Source organism: Acipenser ruthenus, chromosome 21 (genome assembly GCF_902713425.1).
Source record: "Acipenser ruthenus chromosome 21, fAciRut3.2 maternal haplotype, whole genome shotgun sequence".
NCBI lineage: Eukaryota > Metazoa > Chordata > Actinopteri > Acipenseriformes > Acipenseridae > Acipenser > Acipenser ruthenus.
Window position 1 is genome coordinate 8,135,545 of NC_081209.1, and position 22,062 is coordinate 8,157,606.

General features: G+C 41.1%; 1 protein-coding gene and 1 pseudogene across 6 annotated transcripts in view; one reads left to right on the forward strand and one right to left on the reverse strand.

Annotated features, from left to right (window-relative positions):
- Positions 1–348: 348 nt before the first annotated feature.
- On the forward strand, positions 349–6,325 carry LOC117426664 (selenoprotein M-like; annotated as a pseudogene).
- Positions 3,861–22,062, reverse strand: part of LOC117428227 (smoothelin) — an 82,985-nt gene continuing 64,783 nt past the window's right edge. For 3 of the 6 annotated variants that reach the window (XM_058994720.1, XM_058994721.1, XM_058994723.1), the window contains 6 exons: positions 21,446–21,508; positions 20,610–20,685; positions 20,001–20,156; positions 19,438–19,564; positions 19,172–19,323; positions 6,512–10,743 (listed from right to left, as the gene is read on the reverse strand). In XM_058994720.1, the coding sequence (XP_058850703.1) occupies positions 10,587–10,743; positions 19,172–19,323; positions 19,438–19,564; positions 20,001–20,156; positions 20,610–20,685; positions 21,446–21,508 (731 nt within the window). In that variant the 3' untranslated portion in view covers positions 6,512–10,586. Of the gene's footprint in view, positions 3,959–6,511; positions 10,744–14,771; positions 14,955–19,171; positions 19,324–19,437; positions 19,565–20,000; positions 20,157–20,609; positions 20,686–21,445; positions 21,509–22,062 lie in introns of those variants that run through there. The other 3 variants (XM_058994722.1, XM_058994725.1, XM_058994724.1) reach the window with 3 other exon arrangements.

The following is a 22,062-nucleotide window of genomic DNA, read 5'->3' on the forward strand; positions in this document are numbered from 1 at the left end:
ATACCATAAAAACCTGGCACCCTTCTTAAAAACTATTTTAAGCCAAATTGGACACTACCCCTGCAATATAACAGTATATGCGCAGTAAAACCTTGAGTATTCTCACACTTGTTATCCAAACAGACCCTTGTAAACCTGTCCTGTTGTGTGCAGTGCTTTCCTGCACAGTTGTATTTTTGTCCTTGACTGGTAAAGTCATATAAAACGATTTCGCAGTAGTAATTCAATTATCAGTGTATCCTCATATAATATACAAGTGGCTGTGACCTGTATGTGGAAAGCTCAACTGTCACAAGCTGGATTTAAAAGTTTTGGCGGACAGTGGTCTAAAACGTTTACACTCCGGATTCAGCTCTCCAGCACTGTCACTCTGCACCTTAATGATGAGGACTAGACCAAAAACGGCATCCAGTCCCACCTAATGAGCGCACCCACCCAATGTAAACTAAAGCACACTATACGCGGTACTGCTGTTTAAACATACCACCACAAACAAGACAGCGTGTAACCCGAGACCCTTCCTTTGCATAGAGATCTAGCATTTGGGAAACACCACAAAACAAACATCTCTCATGTTTCATCCCTCGTTCTTCGCCTTGGACTAATCAAAACACGACAGAAGGCTTTTGACGTGGCATTTCGCCTCTCCCGAGCCGGAGCGCCCATCTTTCCAAGTACGGCGGTTCAGCCGGAGCGGTGTCGTTTCGAACCACTCTTCGTTTCTCTGTCGCTGAAGGAAGATGTGGCAACTATTTATTTTCGCCGGCCTATTCCAGAGCATTTCGCTTTATGAAATAGACCAAAAGAAAATTGAAGGCTTGGCCAGGGGAAAAGTCGAGGTAAGCGAATTCCTTCAAAAAGTGCAATGTATTTTCAAGTTAAAAGCAGAGTTTTTCTTTCATAGTTGACGAGGGGTATTTTCTTCAGGGCCGTTCTTGTTAAAAAGAGGCCCAATCGCATGTAACTTGCACAACACACAAGTCCTGACTTAATTAGCGACACGGTATATTGAGTATTTGTTTTATATTTTTATTTTAAATAATGTAATACTTTTGGCTAAACCTATTTGTCACTGCTTACTGTTTGGTTTGTATACAAACTTTGAAACAGTGTGTAATATTACTATGCAATTTTGTCACATATCGAAGTTCACGGGTTTATAATGTTGTGGTACTGTATATTGTATTTTTCAACGCGTCATTATAACCGTAAAGTAATTCTGGACCTTTTCGTTACCAATACACCCTTTATTTGGTTTTTTTCTTGCCAAAACAACAGCGGTTGGAGGCTGCATATTAGCTCAGTAATGTACCGTATGTCTGTGTAACATACTGTAGACTCCAGCAAAATGTAACCAGGTTGAAATTCCTAACATTTTCAAAGATAATACAAACAAGGACACAATGTTGCACCTCCCTTTGTTGTTAAAACCTGGGTCCTGTCGTCAGAAAAAACAACCAAGCAAACCACCATCTCCCTGTCTCCAGAATCTGATTTGAATTAGTTTTGCATCGCACTAATACCGAGCAAGCTGGTGCACATTTTGAATACACTACGCTCTCCAATTTTAAAGAAACCAGGCTTCAGTTCTGTGTCATCACTGACATATAATAGCAATACAGTCCCAGTCTGGCCCTGAGAGAAGGATATCAACTTGCCTTGCACCCAGCCTTAGTTAAAGTGTGTTTCTAATTAAACCAGCAAACATGTTCATGCAAAACCTGCTCTGAATTGGTTAAGACTGAAGTCTGCTTTCCTTCCATGATTGCCAGGATATATTCTAGCAGGTAATCAGTGAAATCCCTGGAACTGAGGAGGATAACTTGCTTCTGTATTGCTTATAATCAGTTCAGAGCATATGACATATTAAGGGTCCATTTGTAAAGGTTGTCAAAGGGAATGTTTTTAAAGATCATTTCTAGGAAACCCGGTAACAATTCTAAGAAACTTGATCCCAGGGGGATATAGATTGATCTAATAAGTCAAGTAGACAAACATATTGGATAGTGCCTTCATCACTGTACACCGTATCATTTTTGATTCAGTGTTTTTGAAATTTATGAATGATTAGAGAACAGATAAGTAACGGAGACTGGAATGAAATGCCATAGAATGGTATCCTATGGTAATCATTTTAATGCATGAATAAGCTGTTGAAAATGCTGCAGACTTTAATGAGCTTCTGTCTGAAATGTGAATCGCAGCACCAAGTCTCACCACAACCTCTTGTATCCCTACAGACCTGCGGAGGATGACAGCTGAACCGGCTCAGGGAGGTACAGGCTCATTATTATTATTATTATTATTATTATTATTATTATTGTCTCCCGCCTATCTTTCCATATGGTTGTACAGGATCCGCATTGTAGACTGTTTGCAGTAGCCTGCTCTAACTCTTCATATCCGGCTGTACGCACTACTCCCCAGATTTTGTTTTAATGGTTAGGTGGAAAAGTGTGGAATGTCTCTATGCCCTGACTCTATTATACACTGAGGCACAGTGTATCTGACTTTGTTATGAATTGCGTCCGTCTACAGTTGTATTTGTTCTGCTGTCTACACTCAAACCTGCATCTCTTTTTCAATCAAAGGTCGGTCTCACCGACTCCATCCCAACCGGGGCCAGCTGCAGTGAACTGAGCTGTTTTATACACAAGAGGGCATTTCATTAATAGCAAGGCATCTGTAGACAATATTGATGCTTATCATGCTGTTTAGAAATGCACTTCAACCTTCAGGTGAACAGAGCGTAGGGAGCATTCAGGGGATTGCACCTTATGCTGAAGCAAGATGTGGGGGGGAGCTTACAGCTGTACTGAACAAAGATGCTTGGGGATTTAAAGACCACAAGTGAATTAATACCTAGTTGTTCCTTCTCTCCATTCTCTGCAGGTGAAGGCCTTTGTTACACAGGACATCCCTCTTTAGTATCCTTTCAAAAGCAGTCCACTCTAATGTATGGTAACTCTCTCTCAGTGAGTGAGTGTGGATACACAGAGCAGAGTCCTGTTCGGGTCCGATTTTTATGACCCGCTTCCGACCCAGACCTGCTGCTATAGGGCCCGACCCGAACCTGAGTTTATACAATAGTCTATATACAGCGTGGTAGCTTTCTCTAGTGGTCTGGATATATTTTGACATGGTAACATATTAAGAACATAAGAAGAACATAAGAAAGTTTACAAACGAGAGGAGGCCATTCAGCCCATCTTGCTCATTTGGTTGTTAGTAGCTTATTGATCCCAGAATCTCATCAAGCAGCTTCTTGAAGGATCCCAGGGTGTCAGCTTCAACAACATTACTGGGGAGTTGGTTCCAGACCCTCACAATTCTCTGTGTAAAAAAGTGCCGCCTATTTTTTGTTCTGAATGCCCCTTTATCTAATCTCCATTTGTGACCCCTGGTCCTTGTTTCTTTTTTCAGGTCAGAGAAGTCCCCTGGGTTGACATTGTCTATACCTTTTAGGATTTTGAATGTTTGAATCAGATCGCCACGTAGTCTTCTTTGTTCAAGACTATTTTTATTTTTTGTTCTTTTTTGTTCAAGACTATCTCTACTATAAAATACCTGTCTATTCCTTTCATGCCACCAGTTGAAAGGCAGCTACACCTGTGCTTTCGCAGACATATCAAAGTTTTGTGGCTGTCGTACACAAAAACATAATGACAGGAATCCAGTTGCATGTTCATTATTTTCATTCTCTAACACAGAGTGACAGTGAGTGTGCATGTCCCCACTCAGACTGCACCACTGTAAAGCATGAGTAAGGACAAGTAGGAGGAGGGTCTCAATTAACTGAAATCAAAACTGACATCACAGGAATAATATATTAAACGCATTAGCTCTCCTTAGAAAGGCACCTGCAGTTTTGTTGTGGGGTTGTTAACATGGTTGCTGTTAACTCTACAGTGTGAACCGACTGTTATGAAGAGCCTTCTGCAAGTGAGGATTCCAGTTTCTGGAACGACAGAGGAATCAAAAGTTAAAGGTTAAAGTTCAGAAGACATTTGCAGTATAATGTTGCCTTATCACTTAAGGTTGCCTTAAGGTTTCAGCATTTATTGTATGTATTGATAATTGGGTAGGTTAAATAGATAAAAGTAAAAATATCGGAGACAACACAATTTGCAACCATTGGCAACCAGGCATCTCTCTCTGGAGATCCCCTAATTCATGAAGCCAGTTGAGTCCAGTGTTTCAGCGACACTCCCATCTAGTCACTAGAATGGGTTGGACAGCCTAACCCAATCCTGTTGAGTGTTGGGGTGTCATGAGAATAGGTTAACCACCACCAGCCACTGTGAATGAGATCATTAAAATAAACCCCTGTATCTGCTGTGTGACACTCTGTTCCAGTGCAGGTCTGTCTACCTCCTCCTTAACTGCTGATTTAAAGTCACAACCTCGTGATGAAACACCTCCCTGGAGCTGACCCGGAGCTGGTCCTTCTCAACCATTACTATGAAGAGTTGGATGTAAGTATAGCGCTTTACATGTCATGCTGTATATATTATGCTTTGTATATGCTTATTATTTCTTATTAAGGGTTTTTCTGCAGATGTATCCACTGAGAGCAGAACACCTCATTCACAGTGGTGTCTTGTGTTTCTATTTCTATTTGGTATAATGACCCTGGATGTCTCATTCCATATGTCTGCCGGCAAGAGGATTGTGGAACATATTATAATTGCAAAAGTAATTTGCTGTCACTATATTACATGACTTCTTACAACAATAAGACAGACAGTGAGGTATGTTAAAACCACTGCAGAGCAAGACTGAGTGCCTAACTGCTGTGTTTTTCAGCGGATCCTTTTAAACGATATGACCCGTAAAGAGATCAATGAGCTGCTGGTCTCGCTGGGCTTCTACAAGAAGGCAGACCCGGATGACCCGGTCCCATACGAGTTCCGCTACGCCCCTGCAAAGGACAGTCCCTGGGACAAGCAGGAGCCCGACCCAGCCAGCACTGAGCAGAACCAGGGAGCAGACAGGGAACCGGCCGGGGAACCACTGGAGACAGAACCAGAGACCCAGTCACCAGAGACCCAGCAACACGACCCTCAAGCAAAGCACGCAGACCTATAAGCAAGAGCAGCATTCAGGAATCCATCTGTTCCTGTCATTACAGAGGTGGCTTCGGTTCACATAACACTCCTCTTGTGGCTTAGTAGTTGACCATGAAACAAAAACAAACCTGTGTACAGTTAATCCTTTTTTAAAAACTGGACATTTTGTTGGAAAAATAAGTACAAGATTGTCCGCAAGACCATGTAAGATGGTGTAGCACAGCTGTGTACATATAGTTCCATCTGACTGGAAAAACATTTATGCTGGCCAATGATGCTTTCTAGTGGGTTGTGAAAGATTGGTGGCATCTTTAGAGACATGATTAGGTTTAGCTGCACTCCATATGAGATGAGTACTACTCTATCTTCCTAGGACTGGCATCCTAAAAGCTTTCTAAGAAATAGGGCCATTAGGGATTATTTTTCCACTTGTCCCCTAGTATCAGTTTATATCCTGAGGTGTGTATACCAGACCAGTAGTTTAATTTTTAGATATCGGTGAGCAGTTTTATTCACAGGCTGAATCACACACACACCTCCCAGTTGTAAGTGAATATTTTGAATCCCCAACTTAATATGTTTAGCACTTAAGTAACTTCACAGAGCATGTCCATCCTCATATTCCTCCTGTAACTCTTCAACACACCAATAAAGTGCGGTCATAACATGTTGCAAACGTGATTGAAGGGAATAGCAATTGCATGCTTTAAATAGTTGTGGATTATGCATTATTCAGAGAGGGTGGGTATAAGTGGAGATGTGACTCAAGACAGACTTGAACCCAGGACTTCTGTTGCACAGCCTACCTTCACTGTAAAGAAGTCTTCAGAAATCTAAGCTAATGGGGGAGAGAAGTGAAGCTGCTTTAGAAAAATTAAATCAAGGGGCTCCCCTTACAAACCTGGACCACTGAATTAGTATGTATACTCATAGGACTGGCTTCAGTTACATACAGCAGGATTGATGTTGTAGAGCCCATTCATTCATGATAGCTGTCACAAAAATATTTTGTTCTGTATGGGGTTTAAAATGTTTGTTTTTTATAATACACTGTCTTGCTTTGTCTCTCTTGTGTCTCCCTGGTCTGGCGCCCCCTGCCTGCAGCTGAACAGAGTGATGCCCTGAGCTGAAAGTCTTTGGCTGGCTGAGGGCTGATGTGTAGCGTTCACAATGGCAGGGGGAATTGAGCCTGGGGAGAGATGCTGGAGCAGAGTGGCCACTTCAGACTCTGGATGGAATAAATCCTGTAACTGTTACTCTGTGTCTGCTCGTCATTTTATAGACATGCACCAGGATCTTCTCATTGTTATCACTCTGTCATAACTGCCCATTCCAAACATAAAATAAAAGCAAAGAACCAAAATACCTTCAACAGCAGGGAAGGGGGACTAGTGATAATATTACTAGGGATGAAAAGGCACTAATGAGGCAGTAGTAGACCGTTTTAAAATAGAGCTTTATTTCTGAAGTCACATTATTAATACGTGTTTAATAAAACCGTGTTTCAGAACGTGTTCTAGTCTTTATCTACAAGATGCGAGGGTGGAAGCAGATGGCAGGTGAGGGGTGGCTTTGGTCTGGTCCAATCTCCAAAGGTGAAGCCTTCCTGAAATAATCCTGTAGCCAATGAGGGGCGATTCCTTTCCCAACTCCTTTAGAAAGCAACCAATCAATGAAGAGAATAACTTTGAATAAGAATGAATAGGAGATGTTGGCCCCATTTTAGTGAAAGTAACACGCGCTGTACCAATAAATGTTAATTATTCTGTTATGACTCTGAAAACATTAACCCAAAGATTTGTCTACTTGCATTTTTTATTAACAATGCAGGGGCATATTCCTTTCACAAAAATAGTGCCAATTTCTTACTGGAGTAAACTGAAATTTTGCAAAATCAAAAATAAAATAAAATCATATATATATATATATATATATATATATATATATATATATATATATATATATATATATATATATGTTATCTAGGGGTTCTCCAACCACTATGAATAACTCAGTATGGCATATGACAGAAACATCTATAAAATGTACCTTAAAAGCTTATTTGCAAATTAAAATGTAGGTTTGTTATTGTGTTGTATTAAAAATGTGATATACAATGCAGAAGTTCCAAGCTGCTTTTTCAGGGTGTAATACAGGATAAAAATGATAAGTATTCCTCTCTGAATTTGCACATACTTTAAAAATGAGGGTTCAAGAAAAAACATTTGAAATATGATGCTCAACATTTACAGCTTTTTATATCAGGGCAGTCGATGATTCAGATTAGGCAGTTCTGGGTCTCCAGGTAACAAGATTAAACATCCCAGCCTGGAATATTTCTACCAGTATATTACAACCCTAACTTACAACTTACTTGAGACACATGACAGGCATACAGGATCAGTTGCATCACTAATCAAATAAAAACGGTTCATTCTGGACTAATACTAGTGATCATGTCATAGCTATATTGAAACATGTGAATTATTTTAAGCAGTTGACAATCTTAGGTTTTAAATTCAGGATATTAATCAAAAAATGGATACACATACCTATCAGAAAATAGGCAGGTGTATATTAGAAATCACTAAACTTTTTCTTTTTTTTTTTTAAGCAGTGTAACAACTTTAATAGTATTCAATATACTTTTTTTTTAATGCAACTACAAATATGATTAATTATGAAATCAAAGCAGATTTTGGGGTCGGCCAAGAACTAGGAACTTATCTTCACTGTAAGGGGTCTATCAGTGGTAAAACAGAGTGTAGTGTAGGAGTGGGGCTCCAGGAATCTCTTTAGCCATTATAATAGGATCACAATTATGATCACACATTGAATACAATCTGATCTGCATACAAAACCGGTCATGACTGTTTATAAACAAGTGTCAATATATATAAAACAATATTTTATATATATATATATATATATATATATATATATATATATATATATATATATATATATATATATATATAAAATTAGCTCAAAGAGCCAGCTATATATATATATACACACAAACACCAAAATAAAAAACACCTATTTATACAGAGCTATTCTACTGGCAGTCTTTTGCGTGCAGTCCGTGTACACAAAATTGATAAAAGCCTGAGGTGGGGCTCCAGTCTGCCTACCAGGCCCATCCAGGTCACGCCAACCCAGGGGCATTATGGGAGTGATCATCTAGACAAGAAAAGACTGGATTTGCGATATCCATTCTCTGTGTAGAAAGATTCAAATTGAGCTAAACAGTGGCCTAATACTTCCATACTTTAAGATCATTTATATAGGTTATGAAAAGATTTATCTCTTAACAGTGCAAGTGAAGTATTGAGACCCACAGCTTAGACTGATATAATTTAAGCCATTTTAAGGTTTTTTTCCCCCACTCTTTTAACTGCATCTTTTGATAGAAATTTCTGGATTCAGAGAGATCAATAGTTTGAAGTCTTAACAAATAAAATCGCCTTTGAAATCTACATTAAAAAAAAAAACCTGTTACACACACACACACACACACACAAAAGCCAAGACACAAGATATGCCGCTTGCGAGCAGACTGGAGCCAAAAATCCACTTGTGTCACAATAACGTTACTGAAAAAATAATACAGAGAAAATATACTTTCCTTATCAGTGCTTATAGTTTTCTTTAAATAAAAAACAACAAAAACAATTCAAGTAAACGTGTGTTTTAAAAGCATGCAGAGTTATGGTAAAATGACATTATACTGAGCATTCTGTACCTGGAGTGGAGCTAAAAACATTGCATCTTACTGTCAGCACAGGTGCATTACGAGAGGTGAGTTTCAATGGGAGTAATGGGGAGACAGAAGTGGGGATTACCTGAAAACAGGTAGATTACAAGGCAGCTTGTCAAAGTTCTAATAAATCGTTCTATTAAACTGCCATTCCTGAATGCAAGCCTCACATTCGAAGGCTTGAAGAAACACATCATGGCGAAAACAGAATTTGTGATTTACCATTTCAGACCTTTTAATTATTACATACGGATAACCCTTTCGCTGCCTGTGCTTCCTTGGGGTCTGTCAACTGCAAAATCAGCATTTTGGGTTCAAATAAGCAACTGCCTTTTCTAAAAATAATAATAATAATAATAATAATCAAAATCGCCTTCATATATTTAAATCTCCTGCATATTAACCAACCAGCTGCTGCCTCAAATGACAAATGAAGAAGTCACCCAGACTTATCATTAGATGGACCCACATGTTCTGTTTGAACCTGGATCCCAAGGAAATTGACCTGAACAAGTTATGAGGAAGTTCTTGAAAGGTTTAAGATAGCTGTACTACATATTGCTTCCAAAACCCTGTTTGCATGATGTGTGTAGCTTTCCTCATCTACATGAGGAACAGCAACACACCAGTGTGAAGTGTGTTAGTTTCATACTGTAGCACGTTACCAGGTTAAATAGTCTTCTATATGCAACAGGTGAGGTAGGGGTGGTTATTGTATTGTGAGTTACAGGAGGCCATTACCTGGAAAAGGTATACTGTACAGCAGTGCTGCCCAAACCCGGTCCTGGAGAGCCCCGGTCCTGGAGAGCCCCGGTCCTGGAGAGCCCCTATCCAGCAGGTTTTATAGGTAACCTTTAATCATCAATTTCTTAACACCTGGAACAATTTCACTGTGATCAATTAAGAAGGTGGTTTATTAAATGAAGTCATTTAGAGATCATTTGGTACAAAAAAATGAACTACCCTTTTCAGCCCTCAATGGCCTGGATTACATGCTGGGAAAATGTCATGACTTATCTGTCTACTGTCATGACTTATTGAAGGTGGTACGGCTGAATTATAATTTTAGATCGTTTTGGTTTGTTTAATTTAACAATTCCTGCTTTGAAACTTCATGTTGAATTTGATTTTTGTATAATGTATTACATTTGTATTCAAACATAAACTAAACATAAACCAACACTAACTAAAATTGTAATCCAGACCGTACCACCTTAAATAAGTCATGACAGTAAACAAGTCATGACATTTTCTCAGCATGTAAACTGGCCCAATGACCAGAGTTCCCTTAATTGAACAAGTTATTTGCTTAATTGATCAATAACTTCCCTATGTTTCCAGTCTTTAGAAATTAGCGATTTAGGATGACCTACAAAACTTACTGGATAGGGGCTCTCCAGGACCATGTTTGGGCAGCACTGCTGTACAGGAATACTACCCAACTCCTTCAAATCCATTTCTTTAAGCCTTTAAGCCAACAGGATCACTGGTGATTTTGTTTTGTGTCGTTGATTCTGTATATTTTGAGTACATCACTATAGATTTCAACATGTAAACAGCTGCTCCTTAGTAACACTTCCTGTTAAGCCATACGCTTCCAGGAAGCAGTGGCCTAGCAATCTGCACATCAAAACGGTCCAGTGATAGAATTGCTAATGCTGAGAAGGAGGCAAGAAATGGATTGTAGAGGCTTGGCTGGCACTCCTTTCGGGGTATGCAGGAGCATGTGGGTATGTGTGTTGATGTGGAGCTGCTGGTTACAGGTCAGTGTGCGCTCTGCGGCAGGCCATCTCGTATCTGCGCAGGTGATTGACGAGTGACTGCACGTAGGTGAAGACACACTTGGAGTCCGGTTTCCTTCCCATGATCATCATATCCTCCACCTCCAGCAAGGGGTCGCAGTGAGCAAAGATTCTGTGGAGGGAGGGAGGGCAGGAGGGAGAGAAAGAGATGTGAGAAAGAGAAAGTGTTAGGACCTGGTGTTGGTTGTCCATCGGGTCCAGGCTTCACAAATTTGAAAGCCCCCCCCCCCCGGTCCAATAATCAGAGGGTCGCCCCTCACAAAACCATAAAAACAACTGGTCTGTGTGTACTGGAAATGATTGAGAAACCCTTTATATATATATGATTTAGCTCAAAGAGCCAGCTGCCCAACATGTATATATATATATATATATATATATATATATATATATATAAATATATATTTAGCTCAAAGAGCCAGCTGCCCAACGTATATATATTATATATATATATATTTAGCTCAAAGAGCCAGCAGCCCAACGTTTCGATATGTTGTACATATCTTTCTCAAGGGAGCCTGTGTTTGAATCAAAACATTGGAGGTATTTATAGGTTTTTGACAGCATGACAACTACTTGTTATTGTTTACATTCAAATCCATGATTTATTCTTACATGATGTAATGGTGTTCTATATATTGTGACATCATTTTTACTTCTATCTTTGAATCTGTATTAATTCTAATTAACACTACTTTATATAAACTTATATTTTTATTATATCATGCAATGCTGGCTCTGAGGATCAGTCTAGATTTGGCCTCCCCAGCGCATCAGCATGCACAACTTTTGAATGAATTTTGTTTGTTTATTTAAATGTTATATATTTATTGAAGTTAATTAGTTCATTCTTTTCTGTTGAGTCCCGCTGACATAATCGTGTTCAGTCTATTTATCCATTTACTTTCTTTTATTCTTCTATATGTCGCATTGTCTAATTTGAGCTGTTCTAATACTACAAACTTTACATCATTTATGTCATGTCCCTGACTGGTGTACTATTGGTTAATTCATTTTTTTATTTCTAATTAATGAAAGGTGGTTCTGAATTCTTTTATATAAAGTAGTTCCAGTCTCTCCAACATATTTGATTTCATTACATTTTTCACAGACTATTCCATAAACAACATTGCTATTAAGGTCCATCTTAATATTACTGTGTATTTCATTTGCCATTTTATGAAACTGGAAAAGAGATTCTTCTCCATGTGTCCAAACCCCAAAAATATCATCTACAAACCGAATGTATTCTAAAGGTTCTCTTTCCGATTTTCTAAGTAATTGTTCTTCCCATTTCCCCATGTATGTACTGGCAAAATGCATTCCTAATTTAGATCCTATTGCTGTACCATCGTTTTGTTTGTAATTCTTATCAACAAATGTAAAATAACTGTTTTCTAAAACTATGTTGATCATGTTCAGTACCTCTGCTGTAGGTATTGATTTATCTAGTCTATTATCTAGTGCTTTTTGACAAGCTTCTAAAGTTTCTTTACGAGGGACACTTGGGTACAAGGATTTTACACAATATATATATATATATATATATATATATATATATATATATATATATATATATATATATATATATATATATATTAGCTCAAAGAGCCAGCTGCCATATATATATATATATATATATATATATATATATATATATATATATATATATATATATATATATATATATATAACACACACACACACACACACTTACATACATCCACAATACTGCAACAAAAGTATTTAATTATAATATTTCATCAATATTTTTGGATATATTCTGAATTTTACTCTTTAAACATCTGATTGATCGTTCCGACCTGGAGTGCAATTCTATAGTTGGCCAGCAGGTGGCAGACTTTGCTAACTTTTGAGCTATGGCCCAGGGCTTAGAGCAGTGAGGCAGTGCTTGCTAAGGGACTGTCAGACAGTGAGCCCTACTTGTGAGAGCAAAGGGCCTGGGAGGAAGGCAGTTGGGCCTAGTGTTTAGAGCTAAAGGACCCGGAAGCAAGGCAGTGTAGTCCAGTAGTGAGAGCTCAGAGACTGGGACACAGTGCAGCGGTTGCTATGAGACTGTCCAGCAGTGTGGCCCAGTAGTATGAGACAAGGGAGACAGGAGGGAGGTAGAACGACCTGGCGATGAGGGCTGAGTGACTGGGAGGCAGATCAGTGGCTGCTAACGGACTGTCAAACAGTGTGGCCTAGGCAGTGTTCTTTTTTGTTTTTGCTAAGGACTGGAAGACAGTGACTCTGTTTTTGTTCCCATCTCAAGCTTACCTAAGAACAAGATATAATAAAATTCAACTTGGGTAAGTCTTTCCTCAGGAACAAAAAAATAAAATCTAAACCAAAACAAAAAAGCATATCAATTAGGAAGTCTGCCCTCTCAATCAGGTTAAATGTACACAGCTCCTTTTAAAGGCAGAGCCCCCAGCTTTTACATTAAATCAGTCATTCGCTGGTTCGCAGCTCAACTCTTAAAAAGGCAATGTTTACGACTCTCCCACATCAGACAGGATGGATGGCAGTGTCTCGGCCTCTCCGAGTCCAAATGAGAGCTGCTGGAATGTGTCCAGCTGTCTCGCTGCACAGAGAAACAACAACCAGCTTCCCTGGAGATCACAGGCAGCACTACAGTGATCTCCAAAATGGACAGCTGTTTAATATTCAAATATTAATAGACAGACAGTTTGTATCTAAATGGCTTGTATGTAAACACCTATTAATTATTATTTATTTCTTAGCAGATGCCCTTACCCAGGGTGATTTACAATTGTTACAAGTTATCACATTATTTTTACATACAATTATCCATTTACACAGTTGGGTTTTTACTGGAGCAATCTAGGTAAAGTACCTTGCTCAAGGGTACAGCAGCAGTGTCTCCACCTGGGACTGAACCCTCCGGTCAAGAGTCCAGAGCCTTAACCACTACTCCACACTGCTGCCCTAAATTATGTTTGTTCTAAAGACTACATTGTTTTATTTAAACTGTTTACTCTTTGTAATCCCATAAAATAACCTGTGTGTTGTTCTAAAGGTTTTCAAAACCACTGCACTGCGGCCCATTGCTTTCTTTCTTTTGCTAACCTCTTAGCTACTCACAACCATCCACGTTTCAGCCCAGCGTATTCTTTCTCTAACCGCTGGACTGCTCAAACCCCCTATCTTCCACACTGCAGCCCAGCGCTTTCTTTCTCTAATCTCTGGACTGCTCAAACCCCCTATCTTCCACACTGCAGGCCAGCGCTTTCTTTCTCTAATCTCTGGACTGCTCAAACCCCCTATCTTCCACACTGCAGCCCAGCGCTTTCTTTCTCTAATCTCTGGACTGCTCAAACCCCCTATCTTCCACACTGCAGCCCAGCGCTTTCTTTCTCTAATCTCTGGACTGCTCAAACCCCCTATCTTCCACACTGCAGCCCAGCGCTTTCTTTCTCTAATCTCTGGACTGCTCAAACCCCCTATCTTCCACACTGCAGGCCAGCGCTTTCTTTCTCTAATCTCTGGACTGCTCAAACCCCCTATCTTCCACACTGCAGCCCAGCGCTTTCTTTCTCTAATCTCTGGACTGCTCAAACCCCCTATCTTCCACACTGCAGCCCAGCGCTTTCTTTCTCTAATCTCTGGACTGCTCAAACCCCCTATCTTCCACACTGCAGCCCAGTGCTTTCTTTCTCTAACCGCTGGACTGCTCAAACCCCCTATCTTCCACACTGCAGCCGAGCATTATAAATTCTTCAGTGTACTTTCCTGTAGTCGGCGCGTCTGTATTTTTCTTACATACATCTGTAAGTCCTATTGAGTCCTAAAATATTACACACTATATTAACACGTCTGTCACCGGTTTCCCATTATGTGCCTTAAACTGGGGTGTATAACTTGAATGAAGGGGCATTTTCAACACAACTTGAGGGGAAGTGGACAATCCAGCCCAGCGTTGCGAAAACACTAGGGGGCAGTGTCCTTAGTAGCCTGACTGAGATACTGTATAATTCAATAGACATTGCAGGTATACACACTTGTTATTTACTCTGTAATATTTCATTAGATACAACTGAAAGTGTAGCTTGTTTGTCCTGGCTCTTTTCTCCCAGGGGAGAGTCAGGCCCTGCTCGCGCCCCTCTCGTTTCTCACCATGCTGTGGGGGTGTTTTCGGGGGGTGGGCGGAAACTCTAGGAGTTTTTGGTTTTAACAAGCCCCTTCTGGACGAGCCCCCGGTAGAACTCCTGGATGTACGTGTAAACGCACTTCCAATCCGGCTCTCGCATCCGCACCATGTCTTCGACGTCCAGCAGCTGGGGGCAGTCAGCCAGGGTCCTGTGCCCAGCGAGGGGAGGGGAGGGGATGGGGGATCGAGACAGAAGGGGGTATGAAAGGAGAGGAGAGGGAGAAGAGGTGGTGGAAGATTACACAGAGAGAAAGAAAGAGTGGTAAAGAAAAGAGAGGGGAGGTAAAAAGGTGGTTGAGATGGAGATAGTGAGAAGGAGCAGAAAATAGGTTGAGGAGGGGGAGAAAGAGAGAGAGAGAGAGAGAGAGAGAGAGAGCAAGACATGACATAAATCAAAACATTACATTCTCACAGTGACATAACCATAAGAAAACATGCTTAATGAGGAAAATAAAAAATGGAAATCTTGCCGTTTCCATTTGGGTGCTCAAAAAACAAAAAACACACAAACCAGAAGAGTTCGGCTAACGGACAACTGTTTTGTTTTGATTCAAAACCAGGTGTAAAAACGAACAAACACACACAAACGAAGCATTGCCTAGGTTTGTTCTGTCAAACATACATGTCTAGGAGTCTAGAGGGGTGAGGGATGCTGGTGGATCGTGAGGGAGAGGAGGAGAGGGTGTGTGAGACACATCAAGCACTACATGAAAGAGGACAGAAATAGTTCAAACTTCCTTTTTGCCTCAGGAAGGGAATTTTCAGAGTCCGGTCTGGAGGTTGCAGCTGATATCCTATGTGGTACCTAGAGGTTTGTGTCCTAATAACAGCATGCAATTAAAATCTTTCACAGGCTCTCGTTAGTGAAAATATTTGGTCATCTTAATTTTTTTCATATAATAAACTGAAACCCTATTAACATATCTCGAGACGCCTTCCAGCACTTTGTGGAGTCTATGCCACGTTGTGTCAAGGCTGTGATCGGAACAAACGGTGACCCAACCTGTTATACAGATACAGGTCCTAATAAAGTGGCCAGACAGTGTATATCGACAAGTAATCCAATTGATTTTGAAATATCTTCATTAAATCTGTTCTTAATGTGCCATCTGCTAAAACATTTCTTCATGGGATTGATCACCGAGTTAGGACCATCAAATGAGCCGTGTAAATAAGGTCTTTGTGAAAGCTCTCAAAACCTTTAAATCTCCAACATGTCCTTCACTGAAAATGATGCTCGTCTATAGCTCTTTCCTGTACCATCTCCTACAAGCAACCTAGTTTTAACATCGATTCTATGGGGAAATACCTCAGATGGGATGTCTGTTAGAACAGTCATCCTTAAGTTCAAAATGCACAATCAGAATGCTTGGTATAATCTCAGTACACCAAAAGAAGTCTGTTAGACCAGGACATCCACGGAGGACATCTTCAAATCCCCCATTTAAGCGATGTTAAAGCCAGGTTGCCCATAGTCAAGTTCAATGCTAAAGACCTGCAGCCAAGCATGAAATGATTCCTTTCAAGGGAGTATTGTCACATACAACCTAAGCTCGATCTGAATGCATGACATGAGATGTTAGAGCGGGGAGGTTTGGGTGAGAAAGCAGCATGTAACCTCAGCAGATTGGGAATCTTTCTGTTAAGTTTCAACATCCTGGAGGAGGCAAAGAGGAGTCGTGCAGTGGGGGGGAGGGGGGAGGCTGGCATTTCCAGGTGACGTCAAGCAGCAGCCTGCGTGTCACAGGTCAGAGGTCGCAGGCCTAACCCTTCACTCCCTGGGAGAGTTAACCCTTTGTGGGTAGACTCAAGGTACTTGTCTGTTTCAAAACAGCAGAATCTGTCTGAAGTCCCATGAAACTAAACAGGTTTTTTTTTTTTTTGATAATGCAACTTCCATATCTTTTCCTAAGCTAATTTACTAGTAATTATTTTGCGCATTCATTTGTGAACACTCTGCAAAGCAAAGCTCAGCACTCATGAATACAGAAGAGCTGTAAGCAAACATAGCAGGGAAAATGAATCCGCTTGGGGAGTTTAAATGGGTTTGTTCAATAAAAAAATAAGGTGACACCTGCACATATTTTCAATAAGCAGACTGTTAGGACTAGCAAACTTCCAAATGTACTGTTCAGTGCTGCACTGATCTGTAATGGTGTTTAATTAAACTTTTTACTGTTGAATTAAACTTTTCACTTCGAATAAGTTCTAAGAAATGAAATATGCGGAACGGGTACACGGAATTCTAACTGGAAAGGTATGGGTGCAGACCAACATGGTAGTCTTGTAACCTGCACAGCCCATTCAATTAGAAATAAACAGTGAAAACGAAGACTGAAGCTAACGAACGACAGGGACACTAATTACACCAGAACCTGCTGGATATACTTGGTCTGATCACTGAGCTCTTGAAACCACAAAAGGATGAGTCCAGTATGAGTGAAGGGTTCATCCCAGCCTTGAACAGAACATGGATCAAATGAGACAGGGAGGGAGAGAGGGAAGGATGGAGAGAGGGAGAGAGAGAGAGGGAGGGAAAGCGCAGAGAAGTGAATCGAGCCCTAAGCTCCTTCCCAACTCAGCGTTTGACTGGAGGAATGGTACAGCACCCTTTGTGTAGCAACCTTGAAGGGGCTTTAAAACTCCAAAATCTTTGTTATGTATTTTTTAGTAGAGAAGACAAGGGATATATATGGGGTGCTGGAGAGCAGGGTTTAGGAATGGATAACCTTGTGATCTTGGTTCTGGTTAGGTAAATTAGGATTTATAAACATCAGATACAATACTTGGCTTTATTTAGTAGCTCACAAACATTTGTCCTGTTTTTGTACCTGCATGCGAGTGGTACTTCAAAACAACTAGGATAAAATAAGGGGGCTGAAAATGTACAATTAAGATTGGCACTGGAATTAGTGGGCACTTTAATAAAATCAGTAGACAGCTTACTAGAACAATACGCTCTTTGAAATATCTGAACCTTACTCTGAGCTCAGCATTACGTGAGCAACTGGAAGCAGCAGCATCTTTCCAGCAATAGCATGGTCTTCTGCTTCGTTTATGATTCAGTTTGTAGAAAAGGGGGACCAATGATAATACTTGAAAGAAATGTCATTTGTTAACCTTGGTTAGCGCTCCTTTAAATCTGGAAGCCCAACGGGTCCGCATTACTTCATTTTGCGTTTAGTTTATGTTAAGGATAAATAAATCTCTTTTGTCTGTCCAGCTTTCTGATTGGCTAGCTAAGTACACAGATTACACCATTGGTCATGTGACGCCCGCTTCTGGTTATCTTCAAGGAACTTTACTGGAACACTGGGCAAATTGAACTAATAGTTTCCAAGGATTCACAACATATAAACAGAGGAGAATAAGATACATTGACCAGGGGTGTATTCCATTGCCTGTCTGTATCTGACAGAGGCTGGTGAAAGGAATGCCTGGTAGGCATGGGGATGGGGGCTGTATGCAGAGCATAGGCCTGGACTGAAGTAACTGTTTGTAACTGGCGTCATGGCAACTGTGTCACACAGAGCTGAAAAACTCTTCTGGAGGTAAACCTTAAAAAGCTACTGTCCTTGAAAACATATTAAAGGCTATTATCTTTTTTAGGGGGATTGCAATTGCAATGACTGTCCTTGTATGTCTTTTGATATGAAGTAGTCTGTGTTAAGGTGCTTTGACCTGTCTTCAGGAGCTGCTCATCAGTTCTCGTTGTCATTTTTTCTTTTGCCACAGATACAGTGCCATCTTGTGCTTTGCTGACTAGCCAGTGCTGGCTCCTACTGCTAGAATGACCCTGTAGCTGATCTAGACAGTACAGCATCCTGTCAAAATGGAAGTGAAGAGCAGCTCCTGAACTCAGGTCAAAGCTACTTTCACTTTAGAAAATAAACTGCTTTTCTTTACTTTACTATATAATACTTGAAAACAAAGGCTGTTCCAAGTCGTTAAAACATATAGAGAAACAATAATGCTGATCTGCCAACTAACTGCCAGATCCTGGGCTCTGAATATGGAAAGCAGAAAACAAGGACGCCTCCATGATGGTTGCTTCAGTTTGTAGTTGCCTTCGGTTCCACCCGAACACATGCTCTTCATGACTTCCCTGACTGTTGTGGAGTTGTAGTTTATATTTTAGATTGTTATAGATCTCTAATCTTGATCATTCCCATTCAAGGAAGTCTCTAGCGTCAGTGCATGTGGAGCATGGAGCAGGGTATAAGAGCCTCCATCTGCAGTGGGCCTATCACACACTGAAACTGCAGACTTCCTTGAGTGAGAAATGAAACACATCAGTGATCAATATTGGAAACCTCTCGCAGTGAGAGCCTGTCAGCAGGGGGCACTGCAGGCTCGCAGTACTCACTCTGCGTTGGTGAAGGCCACCTCAAAGTTCTTCCGCCGGTTCTGGGGGTTCAGTGCCATGTAGTCGAAGGATTCGGGGAAGAAATTGTGAACCAGAGCGCAGAACGCCATGCCATCACTCCAACTCGACGAGAAGTTCTGGATATCCACGTGCTGCCGACCAAGAGGGTTCAAAGGAAGAAGTTGAGGACAATAAGACTTTGATTTAAATCCACTGAGAGGTGTGTCAGAGCACGTGATGGGGGATGGGGTGGGGGGCAGTCTGACCTCATAGCCGCGGGTCTTGGCCCGGCACCAGTCCAGCAGCATCTGTTTGATGGAGTTGGCGTTGGGCACCCCAAAGCTGGATGTCTTCTGAACCTTGACCACCCGTGACGCAGCCGGGTTTGCAGGGCTGCGGATGAGAGAAGCAGCGCTCACTACACCATCCACACACTGAGCCGCACATCAATTCCTTTATGGGTTTAATAAAACTCCCTTTGATTACAGACTGTACACCGCCACAGCTGTCAATACAAAATTAGCCATGACCCACATCCAGTATATGCACATAATCAGTGTGATATTGTGCATCCTCAGATTCAGATTCTCTCAATAACTTGTGCTACAGAATGTCCAAGCATTGTTTCCTCGCTATTGGATAAATGACATATCTAAACATTAGTAAAACTGATAGTTTGTTATATATATGTAAAGACAGAGGGACTGGTTCCTGCTTATATCCCCCAGATTCTCTCAATAACTGTGGCTGTAGACAGTTTCATTACAATTGGATATAAACAGGAAATAGATGAGTGCCTATGACTGAGTGTCAGGGCTGCCAGCCTCACCTGCCGCTCCCCTTCTCCAGCTTCTCGATCATGGCTTTCCTGGCCTGTGTGGCAGAGGTCTTGGGCAGGGTCTGGGACCTCATAATCTCCTTGTGCCGCTCCGCCTGCTTGCGTTCCAGAGCGCGGGAGGACGAGTCATCTTCTCGGTCAAAGATACTGCCGGAGACAGGAGGGGTCGGGTCACACAGGGGAAATCAGCCTGCAATCTCATTGAGGGACACAGCAAACTTTCTCGCTGGACACCATGTAAAGAAGACCGACTGCTCCACTTGCTAGGTGTCTTCTAAAAGGCCCATGGAACTGATCAACCTTATTTTGCCTTTCTGCAAGGTTTGTATTTTTAACTAGTGTTACACATTTTTCTACCCAATTTGAAACACCCAATTCAAAGCACTGGGACCCTTGGAGGCCTGGGTATCAGTCTGGACTGGTGGGGCAACCAGTAGGGTCTGCTGAAGCATGTTGAGATGAACTAAACAAAGACTAATATTCCACCCCTACCCACTGGATCGCAAAGGCCAATGTAGCGCTCCCCAACCTGGATTCAAACCAGCCAGTTCCTGATTATATTTACCTTGGGTTCAGACTAACAGAGTCAGTGCTACTCACCTGCCCATCTTCTTGGTAGAGGTGGAGGAAGAAGTGGAGCTGAAGGAGGATTTGGTCTGAACAACGGTTGTGCTGTCTGCATTTGAGAGAGAGAGAGAGAGAGAGAGAGAGAGAGAGAGAGAGAGAGGAGAAAGCAGCGAGTTACAGAAACCTTATTAAAACTTCAGAAGTTATTAACACCTCAAATTCAAACAATGCTGCAAAGTTCAAGAATGGTACGCAAGACTCCAAGATGGCTTCCAGCAAAGGACTTCTTCAAGATTCAGTGTTTCTTCTGCATACACTCTTATTTATTTTCACACTCCGTAGGATTAGAAGTGTAGCTGATACCCAGGAGCATTAGGTATGTTGATCCTCGCTATCCCAAACATGAAGTCAAATTTTAGTTTAGTGCATACGTACAGACGGGCAGGTGCAACTACATATCCCCAGATTCGGATACTCACCAAAAAAAAAATTCTTATAACGTCCAAACCAAGTTTCATCACCATGGGAGACGTGGTTCTCTTGATATATATGATGGAAAAATGTGAGGTATGTGTGGATTAAAGGCACCTCCATGTATAGAGACTGGTCCCCATGATACCTGTATATGGAGACCAGTCACTATACTGAAGCCCTGTGTACAGACACCAGTCACTGTCAATGAAGCACTGTGTAAAGACTAGTAACTATTATACTGAAGCTCTGTGTATAGAGACTAATCACTACAGCACTGAACACCAGTGTATAGTGACCAGTCCCTATAGTACTGAAGCCCTGTGTACAGAGACCGGTCATGTGATACTGAAGCCCTCGGTATAGACCAGTCAGAGTTACACTGTTATACTACTCACTCTCAGATCTCTTCATGTAACTCGCCTCCATGGTGGTAGTGCGGGACGCCCTGCTGCCATCATCTAGGCGAGACAGGAGAGCAAACCAGGTTGTTAAGACTGTGCTGAGAACACAGTGCAGGACAGGGTACCTGAGCCATTACCTGCTGCAGCTTCTCTGTGCACCGCCTTCAATCAACTAGGGGGTTTAATACTGAAGTTTCCCTTTGAAAGCCTCCATACCATTGACATTTTCTGAATATGTCACTCCTTTCTGGTTTAATATCCTATTCCACTTGTGCTCGATCATTCTCTGTGCCTTTTCATTATTTACCCTGCTTATTTACTATTGCAGCAAAGCAAAGTAGTTATACAACCACCTTATTAATTAAACCGGTAAGAAATGAAATATTATGAAAATATAGGTGCTATAAAAGTATTCCTTAATCCTACTGCAGTACTATAGGTCCAATCAGAAATCAGATTAGGGAGGTAACACAGAGAACCACACAGGTACCATGTAATACTAGAAGGTACAACGAGGCAGTGCTGGAGAGCTGAGAATAGAGTGTTTAGACTAGTGCTCATTATTAAGGTGCAGGCAATGACAGTGCTGGAGAGGTGAGTGTTTATTTACT